We start from the raw sequence: 16,913 nt of genomic DNA on the forward strand, positions 1-16,913 counted from the left end.
GCTACACTAACACAGCTCTACTCATCAACTGACTAATTGCCCAACTAGCTACCACTGAAGCACTCCGCAACACTGACTCTCCAAGACTAACTCATAAACTTGACTAATAACTATAAACTCTAATAACTCCTTAAAACTTGCTTAAAGACTGCTTAAAAACTTAATTGAAACTGATTAACACTCGTTAAGAACTGATTAAAACTGACTTCTCCAGCTGTGTCGGCCTCCTTTTAACTGCGTGCCTCCCTCCAACTGGGACTGCCCTCCTCCAACTCTCTGAGCATAAGTTTCCACGCCCTCCTGACGTTCATTGGCTGGAGAAAACATACTGCCACCACCTCAGCTGTGAGCCGCCTCCTCCCATTCTCTGTCTCTCTCCAACTCCGTCTGTCTCACTCTCACCTGTCAATCACTGGCTGGGAAACACATATGCCACCACCCCAACTGAGGCCTTTCTCTTAGCTGGCTTTTACACAGGTCACTAACTCCTTGAACAATCTAGCCCTTTCCTTTCTAGTTCAAGTAAAAACCGGCCCTTTTGTCTACACAGTGGTGGCCTGTTACCGGCTTTAGTCGCTTAACCCCTAGAACAATCTAGGCCTTTCTTTTCTGCCACAAGTAGATACCGCCCCTTTTGTTTCTGCAGTGGCGGCCTGTTACTGACTTTGGTCGTTCAACCTCTAGAACAATCTAGGCCTTTCTTCTCCGCCCAGGTCAACTTCGTTACAATATATTGTTGAACAAGGATGTAACAGTGTTGAGCTGGTCAGGTACGAATTCGCTGGAGAAAAGGTCACTAATTTATATCGATTCTAATAACTCCGTTCGAAGTAATGTCTCATTTCTTCCAATATCTTAGAAAAAAAAAAAATAATAAAAAATAAAATAATAATAATAAATTCTTATAATTGCGAAAATTTGAAGCGGTATCAATAATTCCTCGTACGAGAAAGTGCAATGAACATTTATTTTTAAAATTTAACGTTACTGGAATTTTCTCGGTGAACTAATGTTATTTTATATTTTGCCATTATAGATCTGGATGGTAATATTGAAGAAGTAGCGAAGAGTGCCAAGACCAGCGGTATCATACGACTCAGCGCTATCAGAGAAATAATGGATCGTGGAAAGCATGCACTCTTGGATATAACGCCAAACGCTGTGGATCGTCTAAATTATGCTCAATTCTACCCAATAGTAGTATTTTTACGTGCCGATTCAAAACATGTTATTAAGGAATTACGGCAAGGAATGGGCAAGTCAGTAATTTATTTAAACTACAAAATTCATATAATAGTAAGTGACAGGTTTTCTGTAGGCAGGTTGTGTGTATTAACGTAAATTTCGGCAATTCGCCTTTGAATTTAAGAAATCCTAATGAAGTATACTAGATAACCTCCACTCTTTAGCAGAAAGCCAATTTCTGTTATACTCTAATATTATCACTACTATTTGTTCTGAAGGTAGCGTACCTCCTAGCAGATAGAATGGACAAAAAATATTCCAATGACCAAGATAATGAGGTTGCAAAAAATCACTATCTCAGACCAACTTAATGTTCAGTTGCAAACAGAAGTGATAGGCCTCCATAACACCTTAGAAAAAAACCAGCTTTACTCTTCCCTAGAACCTTTTCTAAAAAGTGTATTAAATAAAAGTGATATTTCAAATTTCATTTATGTACACAATTTTAAATAGAAAATAGAAAAAAAAAAAATTGAATACTATTGGTTAACCGATTTTCTTCAAATTTGAAACGTTCGCAAAAAAATTATTCTTAAAATGATACTGTTGTTAGAACCTTACATTTTACTGAAAAGACACTTTAGAGGGAAACCTAACTGCACTCCTCTTCCAGAGTTCCACAAAATTAATTTTCCTGATAAGTAATAGGTCTAAATATTATGTGCAGTGTAATAAAAGTTTTCAAAAAATTGTTGGGACCCTCAAGAAACCCCTAAAATTTGAAACCATAAAGTGGCATTTCTAATTGGTCTTCTTTCAAGCTAAAACTTATTGTCTGTCATATCAATTTTTGACACTTAGATAAAATACCAAATTTTAACTTATTAGTTTAGTATTTTTAGTTTGAGTTTCCGTGGCCAATTTTTCTTATTTATTCCCAAACCTAATAATATTCACACACCTAACTTCCGTAGAACACTCAATTTCTTAAATTTGTGACGATCGCAGAACTTTTTACTTTGAGTAAGAGGATGAAACAGTCAAGTAGATTTATGTATGGATTAATGCTTTATTGGAATATTACAGAAGTCCTGTTAAATCATTGACTCATGAACTATTAGAACTTGGTCACAACCAGCATGTAGTGTGTGTTTGTGTGGTTTATTAATGATTTTAAGTATAATTATGTTTGTTTATCTTAACATTATTTCATTTTTTTCTAGTCGAAAGTTGGAATTATGCTTAAGGTGAGTAATTGACAGTGGAACATTCCGTATTTACTCTTAAAAGTAACCATGTACACGATCACAATGACGCCATTTATGGTTAAATATTGGTAATACTGGGTAATCGGACGGATTTTTTACATCATAGCATGCTTGCCTCTTGTTTAATTCTGAACAGTTTCGGATTAGCGTCGTATCTTCAGAGATAGGTTATTCTCATTTGTGTACAACTTGCCATATTCTTGCGACCATCCAGCATTATTAATCCATATTTCAAAGATACTGTAAAATATTTACTGCTTGAGTTGAATGCTTTGAATGTAATGAAATCATTTTCTTTCGTTTCTACTTACCAGATTACAACTTCTCCTAGGAACGAGTCATTTTCCACTGCCTTTCACTTACTTATTTCTGTGCTCGTATAATGTATAATTTTAAATAGATTAATTTCAATGTTCCTTTTTATTTCAAAAAACATCAGTCTTTAATTTTATGAGACATCAGATTAATTCGTGCCCGCACTAATAGTGATACAGAATACTGTTTCAGACCGTTCTTATTCCTGGTTGAAATTAGCTAGCTTGTCATACCGATTCTTGCCACCGTCGTTAAGAGCGCTTGCTGCTTTCAAAGCTACAGCTTTATGAATGGAAAGACTTTCTTGTACTAAATACTTGTCAGTTAATATTTTTCGTTATTGTGTAACTGAATAACTGCATCCCCTGATTGACTAAAACAGTTTTTAGGAGATAAGAACAATTAAAAAAACTCATTTGGTTTTCTCCTAATTTTAAGTTCAGTTTTGTAAATCCGACACAAAACTAAGAAAAAAAAATGATTGAAAACATTAATTAGACAAAGACAGTCTTGTTGGTCCCCGGATTTTACTTGATTTAAAAATGTAAGCTGCATTATAAGAAAAAAGCCTGATTTATCTGTTTTTGTACTTTTTTTCTTAAATTCGAAAAATTTGCCAGCCTTCTTCAGGGCTTATGTTTGAATTTTAAACATAAAGTAAGAACTATGTACCCTTGATCTTCATGTACATTACTTTCGGACAAATACTAGAGCAGTACCGTAACATTACCGTCGAAACTCATGTGCACATGCTTCGTAAATTCTTTTTGTAGTTAAAGATATCCCCAGAAAATGGTAGTCTAGTTTACCGAACAGTTGGGAAAGAACATAAAAATACAAAAAGCGGACTTCTTTCTTGTGTTGTTATCTATTCAAGCATTAAAGAATACTTAAACAAATACTTTTTTTGATGATATGAGCAACTGATTTTTCACGTTTGGGCATATTTTCTACTTGATAGCAAACTACTTAATCAAAATTATTATTACCCAAAAACGACTTTTGGTACCAGATACTATTGGGAGTTCTTTTTAATGAGGAATTCCGATCATAATTCATTGAAATACTAATTAAAGAGAAGCGCCACGGTAGCCGAGCGGTTAGAGGCGAGACCTGTAAAGCTAATATGTATTGTGGTACTGGGTTCGATTCCCGGTCTTAGTTATTGGATTTTATTTAATGGTTAATAATAGAATTTTACAGTAAAGTATGCTTGCTAGTCGCCTCCGTCCGCGACACCTAATTGGTAGTTGGACGTAAAGCCCGCCTGAAAAAATAGGCAATTACTTTACTTTTACTAATTAAAGACTTCAAAATTAACTTGGGTTAACCCGTTTCAACAAGAATAGATTAAAGCATTTTCCCCCATTTTCATGTAAATACAACTTTTTTACTCCGTGATGAAATGAAAATTGCTAATTGTTATTGTAATAGATGATATCGAATGATTTTTTTATAATTGGTGGCCGGTAGGCCTGCTCATGGTGGTTGGATTTGGAGAATAGGGTTCAGCGGTTCATTATCAAAACTAGCTACCAAATGCTCGCCTTCTGGTTGCAAAAGGATAAACCCCTAGTTTCGATAATTTGAATTCAACTAATCCGAAATCGATCAGAATTTCAGAAAGCATGCTGTGAGATAAAAGTTTTTGATAAAACTTTAATGATTTACGTATCAAATATTACTTTGTTTATAAGCAATAAATTGTATCGTGTATAATGGGACTTGAAAAAAAAATCACAAGACTGCTGATTGCATGTAATAAGTATGAAATGCATGCACATAAATTAAAAAAATGCTAGTTGTACCCAAATTAGTTAATAAATTTAATTTTCGTCGATCCGCAAAAGTTGTCAAATTCTCAAAAATACTCCTCCTAAAGGTAATAAATTAATGTGTTTTTTCTAAAGCGTTGATACTCGTGACTCAGTTGTACTAAATAGTAATTTAAAGGAATATAATGAAAAATCATAAACTTCATCTTTTTATCACTGAGCTAATCCAGAGTTGAATTTCTAATTTTAATATATATAGGGTCTTGAGGTTACGTATATCTCCTTAACAGTGACAAAAGATAAAAAAAAAATATCGCATTGTACAAAAAAGTTTGTCGCAGCACACTGACCTATGATGGGTTTTAAAGTGAAAACACTGTCTAGCGATAGGTGTAGTGCACTGAAAAAGGCTCCTTGCGCCAGTGACCTCAGACGTTGATGCGCCTTAAAAAAATTGATAAACCAACAAAAACAATTTAATTGAAGTTTCATTCAGAACAAGATTACCTCAAAGTTGTAAGTTTAGTGGATTTTTTTTTGTCGTTCCCCTTGTTCGATGAAGTATTGCAGTTTTCAGATTTTGCTTTTGTTATTCAATGAGGTCCCTTGAACAAGAAAATTTCTCTCTCTTTCTCTCTCTCTCTCTGTGTGAGTGAGTGTGTGTAAGAGACTGAATTATAGAGGATTAATGAATTGGGCCTGGTTGCATGCATTATTTATTATGTCTTGCAGTTATGCTTGTAATATTTAGGCTTCTTTCAGATGCACATAAAAGTATTCAGTCTGGCGGGACTTAGCATGCTTACGAGATACCTAGGTGCAGTGTAATAAATATGCAGATTATATGGGTTCATGGAAGTGACTAAATGTTAGCACATTTTGCGCCACATCAGCCATAGCATCTAAGTTTTATAAAAACCTCCCGAGAAGTATATGAAAACACTACATAGATTAAGCCGATTGCTTTTGTTGCCAAGTAAGCTCCATGGAATATCAGAGATCTCGTGGGCTTCTTCAAAATTTTCAAATTGTCAAACGTTTCACTCCAATGTTGTAGAAATCATTTCCACAGAATGTTTTAAATTTATTGTCAAATCTACTCCGACTCCGTTTGTTTCTTGGAGGAGAAAGTGAAAAACTGCACCTCATCTGAATTCTTTCTAGTTTGAGTACTTTTTAGTCATTTGTAATATAGAACTGACGATTTTTGTACACTTCATGAAAACCCTGGCTGGCTATATTGGACTACACACTAAGCTAATTGTGAGAGCGGCTTGTTCACTCGGTCTTTTTTGAATGTATTATTTTCTTTCGATAATTTCCCTTTCAGGAAGTTTCTTATTGATCATTGACATGTTTCCTAACTGTGCATGAATATATTGCACTTACGGTTTTCCAGTTATAATAATAGCATTTATGTGACTGTTTCACTTAACAGCTAGTTCATTTGAAATTAAACCATTTTTTAATGTACCATTTTATAAAATAGTTTTTTTTTCGGTTAATCAAAAAAGGGGTAGTAGCTTGCTTTTATGCTTTCATACACTCTGAACAGCTGTTAAGTACAAAATTCTCTATTAAGTACAGCTCTATCTGCCTGTTTGAAACAGACTCAAAATGGAACATTTTAAAAATTCTACCAAATGCAAAACATACCTTTTTTCCCGAAACGAATTTGGTCTAAGCTTTGCTGTAATATATTATCTTGAACTACCCACTGCTTTCGCTTGTTTAGATTTTTCAAAAATATCCACCTTTACACATTACTCCCATTACAACAACCATCGTTTTTATTTTGGGAGAAGATTTTTGGTTTTTGGTAGTGCGCTTTGACAATTGATGAAACTCTGTCATTGGCTCGAGAAGTAAAGACATTTTGGGATTAAACGGTATAAGAGCTTATTTATTCCAAGAAGTTTTTAAGCGGTTAGTTTCTGAGTTTACGGTCCACAAAAGCGTTTGAAGTGCTTAGAAAGGTAGATGGTCTTCGAGTATTGCGTATGAATCTACATACATACACATTCTGGCTAATCTTATCGTTGAAGAACCAAAGAACGCTGGATTGGCTAATTGAAAGACAAGTGCCGTTACTTTTACTGCTAGAAGAATTTCGTGGGAGCCGCGTTTGCGTTCGATTTTTTTATTAACGTCTCTGAAGATTACACTTCTTTTTTAAATATTTTGGTTGCAGAATACAAATAGCAAACGAGAAGTAAAGACATTTTGGGATTAAACGGTATAAGAGCTTATTTATTCCAAGAAGTTTTTAAGCGGTTAGTTTCTGAGTTTACGGTCCACAAAAGCGTTTGAAGTGCTTAGAAAGGTAGATGGTCTTCGAGTATTGCGTATGAATCTACATACATACACATTCTGGCAAATCTTATCGTTGAAGAACCAAAGAACGCTGGATTGGCTAATTGAAAGACAAGTGCCGTTACTTTTACTGCTAGAAGAATTTCGTGGGAGCCGCGTTTGCGTTCGATTTTTTTATTAACGTCTCTGAAGATTACACTTCTTTTTTAAATATTTTGGTTGCAGAATACAAATAGCAAACGAGAAGTAAAGACATTTTGGGATTAAACGGTATAAGAGCTTATTTATTCCAAGAAATTATTAATATAAGTTATATATAACAAACCAACAATAGGATTTTTATTTTCTTTCCGTTATAGTGCCTTCTTTCCTTTATATTATATGGTTTTAATGCACAAAAACATGTTACAATGTTGAATAAAATGACCAAAAACTGTTAAAAAAATAAAACTTTGACCTGATTGGCGCGCAATGTGTTAATTAATTATTTGGATTTTTTGTTTAAAAGAAATATACCAGGCTCACAAAAAGCTAAATTAAAAGCAATTCACATGATTAATTAGCACAGAAATGGTTGAAATATTTCTTCATATTTGTTTGCGCATGTTAATTTTTGCATATCATTAACTTTTTAGCTTATATGTTAACAAATACAACTTTTTGGATTTTTTTTCCATTTTTATCTATTTGTTCGCAGAAGTATGCATAAAAGTAGTAAAAAATTGTTTGAACAATCATTAAAAGTGGAAAAAACCTGGGGCCATGTATTCTCAGCTACTATATCCTTGTCCGGTCCAGAATCTTGGTATAGAAAAGTTAGAGAAATGATTGACAAGACGCAGACGTCACCTGTCTGGATGAGTGAATCAAAGGTATGCTTATGAACAATGATGTTCTTTTTTTTTCATAAATTATAAGTTAAAAGCTTTTTAAGAAATTAGAAAAAAATGTAGGCTACTTTCAAAATTCTTTAATTTCTCCTACGCAAGTAGGAGGAAATATTGTATTCGTGTCGATTTGCATTTATGAGTTTTTGCTGGATTTACAGGTTTAAGGGTCATCTAAGTGGTTGTTTGAAATTGGTCGTAAGTGACTGTTCGTGTTTAGTCAGCCTAACTCCAAAAATGAAAACAGTAGAAAGTTCAATTTGATTTTTCGTCTAGATGCCAGTTTTTTCTATAGTTATATTTCCGCGATTTTATCGAAAAAAAGAATCCTTAAAAAAATGTTTCCTTAACTTAGAATTTCCATTTACAATAATATTTAAGCGGAAGATGAAACGGAATATAATCATTTCGAGGGATCAGCAAACATGAGTTCGACATAAATGTAATATTGACGAATTTAATTTCGAACAGGGACTTCAGTTCCTAAGCCAGTGAGACCAAAGGGATTAGGAATAGGATGATAACTGATGCTAAAACATACTACCTGATACTGAACCACCAAATCAAAAGCAAATTTGTCTCTACTGTGGCTCTATATAGGGAACATCACCAAAAATGATAGGACATTAATTATATCTGAAAAGAGAGTTCCAAAGAATTTCAACAAAACTTTTTTTTTCAACTCTTAAAAGTTGAAGAAATGTATTAAGTTAAACAGCATTGTCCTAGAGAAGGGTATGCCCAGGAGGTAATATTCTGAAGAAAGTAGAAATAATTTGTATGTTACGCGTTTGCGGCATTTTATCCCAAATACGGTTACTCACATTTTCAACGATTTATTGATTCATACTAAAATAATGAGATAATAAAAATAAACTTTAAATTTGACGAAATAGTGGAAAAAAACATCGTGATTGATAATAAAAAATTACAAAATATTGAGGAATTAGTTAAACCAACATCACATAAAATCAAATTGTCTTTTTATAGCTGATTTTATTTTCAGAGAACTTCATTTTTCTGAAGAAGCAGATTATTTATTCATACATCCATTGAAATTATCTTAGGATTAATTTTGAAAGTAGATTTCTATATTCTAATGACGGGTTCGAACTTCATTAATATAAATATGTATTCATATTTTATAACTAATATTGCTTTAATTTAAGGTTTGAATATTTTTTCCAGTGGCAGGAGCTAACATCACAGTTCTGTTTTTCCCCACGATCCCAGTCTCCTTACTCTCCTACTTGCTCCTCTTACAGTAACAATATGTTTTCCAATAATTGTACTAAACACCACTTTGGTTTTCTTTAATTTGTGTAACCTGAGCTTATTTTATAATTATTATTAGCACAACTGTTAACTTTTTTTTTTATCGAAGTTTGAATTATTTTTCATTATTAATTTTCTTAAAATTTTATGGGTAGTAGAATTTCGTTTTCTTTAAATTTCATTTTCTATAGGAGTTAATTAAGCGTGGATTACAAAATTTAAATGTCAGGTTAAGTGATGGTGTGTGCGAGTCAGCTAGTTCCTCCGTGACCCAAAATAAGGCATCCACTTAATACTTTCTCTCACTATTGTTTTCAAATTTATCCAGCAGGTATAGTGTACACATTATGACTGCCTCGTCCTTAGGAACTAAAAAGTTTTAAATAACGGACATTCTAAATTACATGCAACTATAAGTGCAAGATTCATTAAAGACTGTATCTGATATTGAACAATAAGAAAATATACTGTACATTATATTCTCTAATGTAGGCATGTGTTATTTATAATCATTATGTTTCTATATTTAATCATTGACTTGATTTCTAAAGAATGTCAAAGCTGCCTAACATGCTTTTTGTCCAAACTTTTTTGATGACAAATGACTCTTTTGTTTGACAGTGTGATATTTGTGTGTTGCATTTATCAAAGGTTTATTATCTTGATTTCCATGAATAATTTGCTTTCTCATCCAGTTTACGTCTTTCTATCCAAAACAAATAAAAACAAATTCAATTAAATTCTAAGCATGTAAAATAGTTTCTATATTAATTTATTAATTTCTTCCCTGCAGGGACACTAGCCCCTGAAGAAGTGGTTAGTCAGTCCACTTTTTCCAGAGGAATTGAATGTGATTAAAGAAATGCAAGACACTTTAAACTAATAAATCGTGTAATTCGAGGCATTCTTGTTCATTTGTTAATTAGTATTTTCTATTTAATAACTTTATCGTTTTTAGTTATAATTTTTGTTATAGGACATATTTTTTTTTTCTTTTTCAAGTTATACTTAATTTTTATTTGTCTGTTTATTTTGAAATAATTGTATGTGTTTCTCACCTACTAGAATTTGTGTTTATTTACTAGTTAATTTTGAATGAAATTCAGAATTAAAAAATTCGAAATATATCCTTGCTTGTGTGTGTTTTTCCGTTACGTTTAAATTAACCTACACTATGACCAGCCAGAGGAAGCTCTGGCCGATGATTTCCTGTTTCCGATGGGATCCTTGCGACTATCGTACGCTTCTTCTCCGGAATCTGATCTTGAAGCTACACCCGTAGGCGGAAGTGTATGTACAACTGCTGTGAATGCACACAGATTGGTGAAATGTTCTTCAGATCCAAGTTTGGCGACTCAGCAAGATGAGCGAACACCCACACCGAACTACAATCACCAGCCACCTCCGTATTCACCGAGTGCCCACATGCATACTTCGCAGGTATTGTACTTTGTTCAAGTTGTATATTAGAGCATCGGGCTTGAGAATGAAGGGCTGCTACATGCCAGTGACTGCATGCCAAATTAATTTTTGCAAATAAAATAAAATGATTATAATAATTGGCTTAGACGGATTGCTCGAGCAGTAGGGTGGGATTTGTTGTGCGTTCATAAGTTGCAACTGCACAAGTTACAACACGTAACACAGTTCGGGCGCAATCGGTAGTTTCAGCCTCGTCATTAAATCTTTCTTTTTTTTCTTAACAATATCTTGACGTTTAATTTTTTTTTTGTCAAGTTTGTCAAAGAAGACAGAAATTTTGAAGTAGTGAAATATTGCTCCAATGGTTCGTGTATTTTATTCGCAGATTTCATTCGCTTGAACTGTTCGTCTAAAACCAGTCTTAAATCACGGACTATTTTCGAAATTGAATTTTCCCTTAAAATAAACGTTTTGAGATCTTCCGAAAAAGTTTGTTTCTTCTTTCTGTTTTCGGACGGATATCTACTGCATAGTACGCTGTACATGTAGATTTGATTTACGTTCATCAATCTTGTTAATTTTTTTTGTTTTTTGGTGTCTTTGATCGTTATAAATCCGAGGTAATCCGGACTTGAAACAATTGTAAGAATAGACAATACTAGGTTTTAAATATTTTCTTGAGTAATAAGCGTGTTTGTATAGCGTCACAGTTAATGCCCGGGGCGGGGGTTTACTAACCAGTAAAATTCTGTTATTATTTTTTGAATATTTTTTTACTAATGGACTGTACTTGAATCACCTCACTGGAGAAATCTGTGAGTTCATCATAAGGTTGTATTAGCGTTAATGATATTAAAAGGTTAGAACACAAACCTTCTTTCAGTTTTTTGACTTAAAATCCAGATAAATTTGTTTTTAATGAATTTATGTATGAAGAAAGTTTAACTTGGTTCTGAAAACATGTCTTGAGAGACCTCACCTCAATAGCCTAGTGTTAATTGCTAACTGATAATGTACTGTTCTTGTTTTTAGAGCAGTTACGAGGATCAAATGAAGAGTCGTCTGTCTGGTGTAGGCAGTGGGGGTCCCACAGTCGCACCGCCAGAATTACCACCAAGAATTGATCGTGCTGTGAAACCTCCTCGAGGATCCACCGGGCAGAGAAGTGCCCAAGAAAGATTATTCGGCTCTGATCCGCCTAATTATATAAACGCTGTTAATCAATCATCGCTTGACAGGCATAATAATAATAAGGCCGTAAGAATCTAATGACTTTATTATAAGGTTTCTTAACTTTCTTTTCTTAATACCCAACTGCACTAAGTATATGCAAAATTAAATTGTTCCAACAAAGCCTATAATAAAAAGACTATTGTCTACAAAATCTTCAAAAAAACCTAGTTGTACATGTTTAACAGCAGTCTTTTTGTACTATTGGCTTTACAGAGTAGTTATGACAGTGTCTCCTCGTACGAGAGTTATCAGCAACGACTTGGTCTGGGGCCCAATGCCCACGATGACTTGAAGTCCTGTAACGGCAGTGGTAGTGGCGGTGGGGGTACTGGAAGTCAGAGAGGTCACGATCCCTATAGATTTACTAGATCCACACAGCAACCTTTGAATAAGGCTTTAGATTCTCCAATGAAGCAACAATCGTCTGACTACCCTAAATATAGGTACGTTGTGTTTCTAATTAATTTACATTAAAATGCGATTAGATAATGGTAATGCAACTAAATATAAATTTCAGACCAGCTGGAATGGTTGAATATGGATCAAGTAAAACTTTACAAGGAGGCTCTGTGGGTAAGAGTGGTTCAGCAGTGGGTCAGCAATACAAGCCTATCCCGCCACCGAAACCTAAAAATTACCGACCACCGCAGCAGCTGTTCTACGGCCAGTCTAACGGTTATCAGCATGCATCAGTGGCTTATGGTTCTCACGATTATTCTCCACATCTCCATAATGGGGTAGGGCTCTTCACATACCGTAAATGGTCTGTGGCCACTTTAAATTTTATGCAGTAAACCTTCTCCTAACGGACACCATAGCGGGCACATCTATATCACACTTTTCAATTTTCTGGCAGAATTATATGGAAACTGTTTTTTGAAATTAAATTTTAGTGAAAATGAAGAAAATGAAAATGTAACTATTTAATGAAATAAAAATTAACTTTCCCGTAAAATTCATTTAAAGATAGGTGTACATCTTTTAGGTTTTAATTTTTACTTTTTCTGTTTAACTTAAGTAAAACAGTCGGAGATTCTATTGAAAATTTTTGAAAGTTTTCTTAAATTTTTGTTTCAATTAATGCCACGAACTCTACCTACATAAATACGGGCTACATTAAAAATTGTGCGAACAGGAATTTCTGACAGCTGCTAAGATAACAGAGCAGTTAGTAGTAATCATTTAATTTCAAAATGTCCCACGAAAAGTTCGAAGACTTCCAAAGGAAGTTGGAGGGAGCCTTTGTAGCAGAACTTCTTAAGCGTTTCATCCATTAAGAAGGAGAAGTGTGTATGTACAAAAGCTTGAGACGTTCGATCGTAGTCGTAGGCTTTGTTTATTATTGTAGAGCCGTAATTGCAAAATGATGATTGGACGTGATTTGTGTACTGAAAAATAGTTGAAAAAGTGGGTTTATAATAAACCTCTAAGATTGATGCTGTATGAGGTAAAAAAACTGCTAGCCCATTGAGTCAAGTCGCACTTCTGCTTAACGGATTTTTTCCTTATTTTGATGAAAATTTTGATTTTGACCCAAATGGAAATCGTAGTTTACACAACCTCTACAAATGTTTCTTGCAATAGACCTCATCATATTCATGACATGGCTTTATGACATGGTTTCTTCAGAAGGCAATATTTGTCTATTGCCCTCCTAATGTACCGTACTTTAGTAGTTACATCTGATTTCCAGGTTAGTTCTTCTTCAGTAAAGTATAACCCTAGCGGCGGAGGATCTGGTGGTTCGGCAGCGGTGGCTAGTGGTGTAGTTGATGAAATGAATGGGCACACGTCCAGCCTGGAGAGAAGGCACCAGTATTACTATAACGTGGTGACTCCGCCTCGTCAGGGCCATCACCACCGCGAGCCATCTGGGTTGGATCTGGCACATCGGGCAGACCAAAGAGGTTCTGCTTTTGAATTGTACAAAAAGCCAACCGAACCTAATCACTACCTGGAACATGGCCTAAGGTACATTATTTATCATAGCAAAATTAATTAAAAGATTGAAATTGATGGCTATATACACTATTTTTGATTAAGAGTTCATAGCTTTAATTTAGTTTAAGTTTTATTGCTGTAAACGAGAAGACAGGGGGCATTAAGTGACAGTGTGCAACATGGACCCAACAGGAACCCATACAGGAACTTGTATCTTACCCTTTTAATATCGCCCCGTCGCTTACATTTTTTATCTGGTGTAAACGTTTTACGTTTAGTTTGAGGAAAATTTTTACATTATAATTGTAGCATTGCAGTGAGAAATTTTGTTTTTCTTACTCGATTTTATTTTTTTCAGCTTGTAACTAGATGATCGGAGTACATCTTTCAGCCACCAGGATAAACGTGAAATAATGTACTGTAGGTAACATGTTAGTCTTCATGTAAGATATTAAATTATGTTTTTTTAAAAACGATTTGCACCGATTTTTATATATTAATCTGTACAAAACTTCCAAATTTTCAATTTTTATCCGTCCATTTGATGAAAAATTTGCAAAAATTGTCCACTTTATGAATATTCAATTACATCATGTTAACCAAATTTTATTTTCCTAGTCCGGATAAAATTAAACGATAGCATCAAATAAATTTTTATAAAAATAAAATCGCTGCGTATTTACAAAACTTGACAGAATTTTCACTAACTATTAAATTTTCTTAAAGCAACTTTCTTATATATATATATAAGTTTAAATGAGTTTGGGCGAAGGAATACTCAATTTGGGTATTGAGTATTCCTTCGCCCAAACTCATTTAAACTCATTTCTTTTTTTTTCAAATCTCTTTGTTCTTTGCGTCTTCAATTGAAAGGTTATATCCAGCCATTTCTTATATTTTAAAATATAATCTAATTTAAAATTGAAATGAGAAAATTTCAATATTGAAACTTGTAGTAAATCTGTTATCAGACTGTTGGATAGTGTTGTATTCTCTGAATCTCTAGAAAGCAACTTGAGATTATTTTTTTTGTTCATATTGTATTACTGCCTGCCCAATCGTGTGAGTGTTTGTGGGTGTGCAAATATCTCATTTTTGTAAAAACATACCTTTTTTTATACTCGAAGCCCGCTAAATAAACATGTTTCTCAGACCACTGGTTGTAGCAATTAAGATTATTAATTTTACACAGTCTGAACAAATCTCTTCATTCTTGGTTTAGTTGTGTGCTCAAAGCCATTCATTTATAGAAATTTTTAGGGTGTTCTGAGAAACTTGTGTTAAGTTTTAGTTTGGTAAGGGGGGAAAACTTTCAAGAAAGAGAAGAAGACCATGGACACCCGCTTCCTGGCAGATCTAATTATAAACCTTAGCCAAAAGCTTGTGCAGTTCTTACCAACGCTACGAAATACTTTTAGCCTTGTTTTACGAAATGCATAACCGAACATATTAATGAAATGGATTTCTTTACCCAATAGTTTGAGAATGTATCAAACATTTCATAGCAAGTTTCTGTAAAAACATTTTCATTATGAACATTTTTGCGGGCTTAAATGCTATATGTTGTGGTCTTAAGAATCGAGCAGGTGTTTAAATAATTATTATTTATTAAAAACTGTTTAAATACAGATGTATATAACAGTGAAGTTGATACAGTATGGATTACTACAAACAGAGAGAATAAAGTACGTAACTTTTTATAAACAATAGAATATTCCAAATTATGATACGGTCTTTCTTTCTCACTCCCTCTCTCCCTCTTATATATTATAAATAAAAAGAATATACAAACAATACTGAGATGAACTAAATCAATGTACTTTATAATAAGAAAAAAGAAAAGTTATGACAAATTAAATGAATAAAAAATTAAATAAAAAATAGCACACTTTTTGATAACTAATACGTAATGTTAACTAAATGTTAAATTGTTGAATATTTAACTAACTATGAGAGTATCCCTTAAATGGAAAGCTTTCACAGTGAAAAAAAAGGTATCATTAATTTTTTTTAAGGTGTCCACAGTTAACAATAACATAAAAGGCTCCGCACTACCAGTTATAATTTTATGTAAATATTTCTCCCGGAAGGAGTTAAGAGATGGGCACGGTGAAAAGAAGAGGAATAGGTCATCTGATTCCTTCAAGCTACATAATATACAATTCCTGTTTTTATGGTACATTTTTATTTTGCATTAAAGAATCGGTCTTGCAAAACATAATCTCAAATTTCTATTCTCAGGCTCCATTAGTAATTTAAGCCACCATTTCAAAACTATTATAAAATAAATGATTTCCCAGCAATTCAGCGAATGAGTGTAATTTGCTAGTTTATTTTGATCCAATTTGATTATTTCTATCTCATTGTTTAAATAATTATTATTTTTAATTTTGCTACATATACTACCTGATTCGTAATGTCCTACACTTGTAATATCTTCTTCACAAAATAAAAAAAAATAATAATAAAAAAAAAAATTAATTAAATGAAAAACCACAAAATTAACCACTAACTTTATTGAAGCGCTAGAAAATACTATCCAAACATCAAAAATACTTTCTTTAACTACTGCACTAAAAACTAGGGACTTTTTTTTTGAAGCAAAACCACTTTATTAAACAAAAATTAGAGAGAGATAAGATTTACATGTTAACTCTAAGAAAGCTTGGGTCAAAATTTTAAATATTGGAAATTAGTCATTATATTTACAAGTTGAAGATTTATCTGAACGCTCACCATTCCTCAGGTTTAGGCGCCCTCTTGAAATGTTTCTTTCAATTGTATTCAGTAAACCGCTTTTGCTAGACTATTTGTAAGTCTCGAAATTACTGACACAAATTTTTGCAAAACTTGCTGACACTTCAATAAATGTCAAAATCATTGTTGCCCATCTTTTACAAATCTAGCTTTCACCAAAAATGCTTTATATTACTTGCAAGATTTTACGGCCACACTGGTAGTTTTTTAAGTCTGTAAGAAAGTAATTATGAGAATTTTGGTCAAATAGCTATACTTTTACTTCGAATTATTGGACACACCTAGACATTCTTACAATTCTTGAATCTGTGTGATACTAATAAAAAAAAGACCTTTTAAATATTTTAAGTTGCATTTTAAATAATAGAAATGTTTAACATCATCATATTTTTCTATATTACAAATATATATTTTTTTGTTAATATAAATAAATATAATATAAAAAGAAATGATATATAAATATTCGTATTCTTAGGTAAATATATTCTTGATCCCCCATAATACAACGAATTCTTTTCAAGGAGTTAGTTACGTGACTTGTT

General features: G+C 33.1%; 1 protein-coding gene across 3 annotated transcripts in view; it reads left to right on the forward strand.

Annotated features, from left to right (window-relative positions):
* pyd (zonula occludens-like protein polychaetoid) overlaps positions 1–14,301 on the forward strand; it is a 33,785-nt gene extending 19,484 nt beyond the window's left edge. For 2 of the 3 annotated variants that reach the window (XM_074137947.1, XM_074137948.1), the window contains exons 12-20: positions 1,037–1,259; positions 2,409–2,432; positions 7,554–7,728; positions 10,201–10,458; positions 11,473–11,697; positions 11,887–12,116; positions 12,191–12,410; positions 13,367–13,644; positions 13,973–14,301. In XM_074137947.1, coding sequence (XP_073994048.1) covers positions 1,037–1,259; positions 2,409–2,432; positions 7,554–7,728; positions 10,201–10,458; positions 11,473–11,697; positions 11,887–12,116; positions 12,191–12,410; positions 13,367–13,644; positions 13,973–13,979 — 1,640 coding nt within the window. In that variant the 3' untranslated portion in view covers positions 13,980–14,301. The remainder of the gene's footprint in view (positions 1–1,036; positions 1,260–2,408; positions 2,433–7,553; positions 7,729–10,200; positions 10,459–11,472; positions 11,698–11,886; positions 12,117–12,190; positions 12,411–13,366; positions 13,645–13,972) is intronic. The other variant, XM_074137949.1, reaches the window with a different exon arrangement.
* Positions 14,302–16,913: the final 2,612 nt, after the last annotated feature.

This window comes from Rhodnius prolixus, unplaced genomic scaffold, assembly GCF_049639745.1.
Source record: "Rhodnius prolixus isolate KJV_2025 unplaced genomic scaffold, Rpr scaffold_11, whole genome shotgun sequence".
NCBI lineage: Eukaryota > Metazoa > Arthropoda > Insecta > Hemiptera > Reduviidae > Rhodnius > Rhodnius prolixus.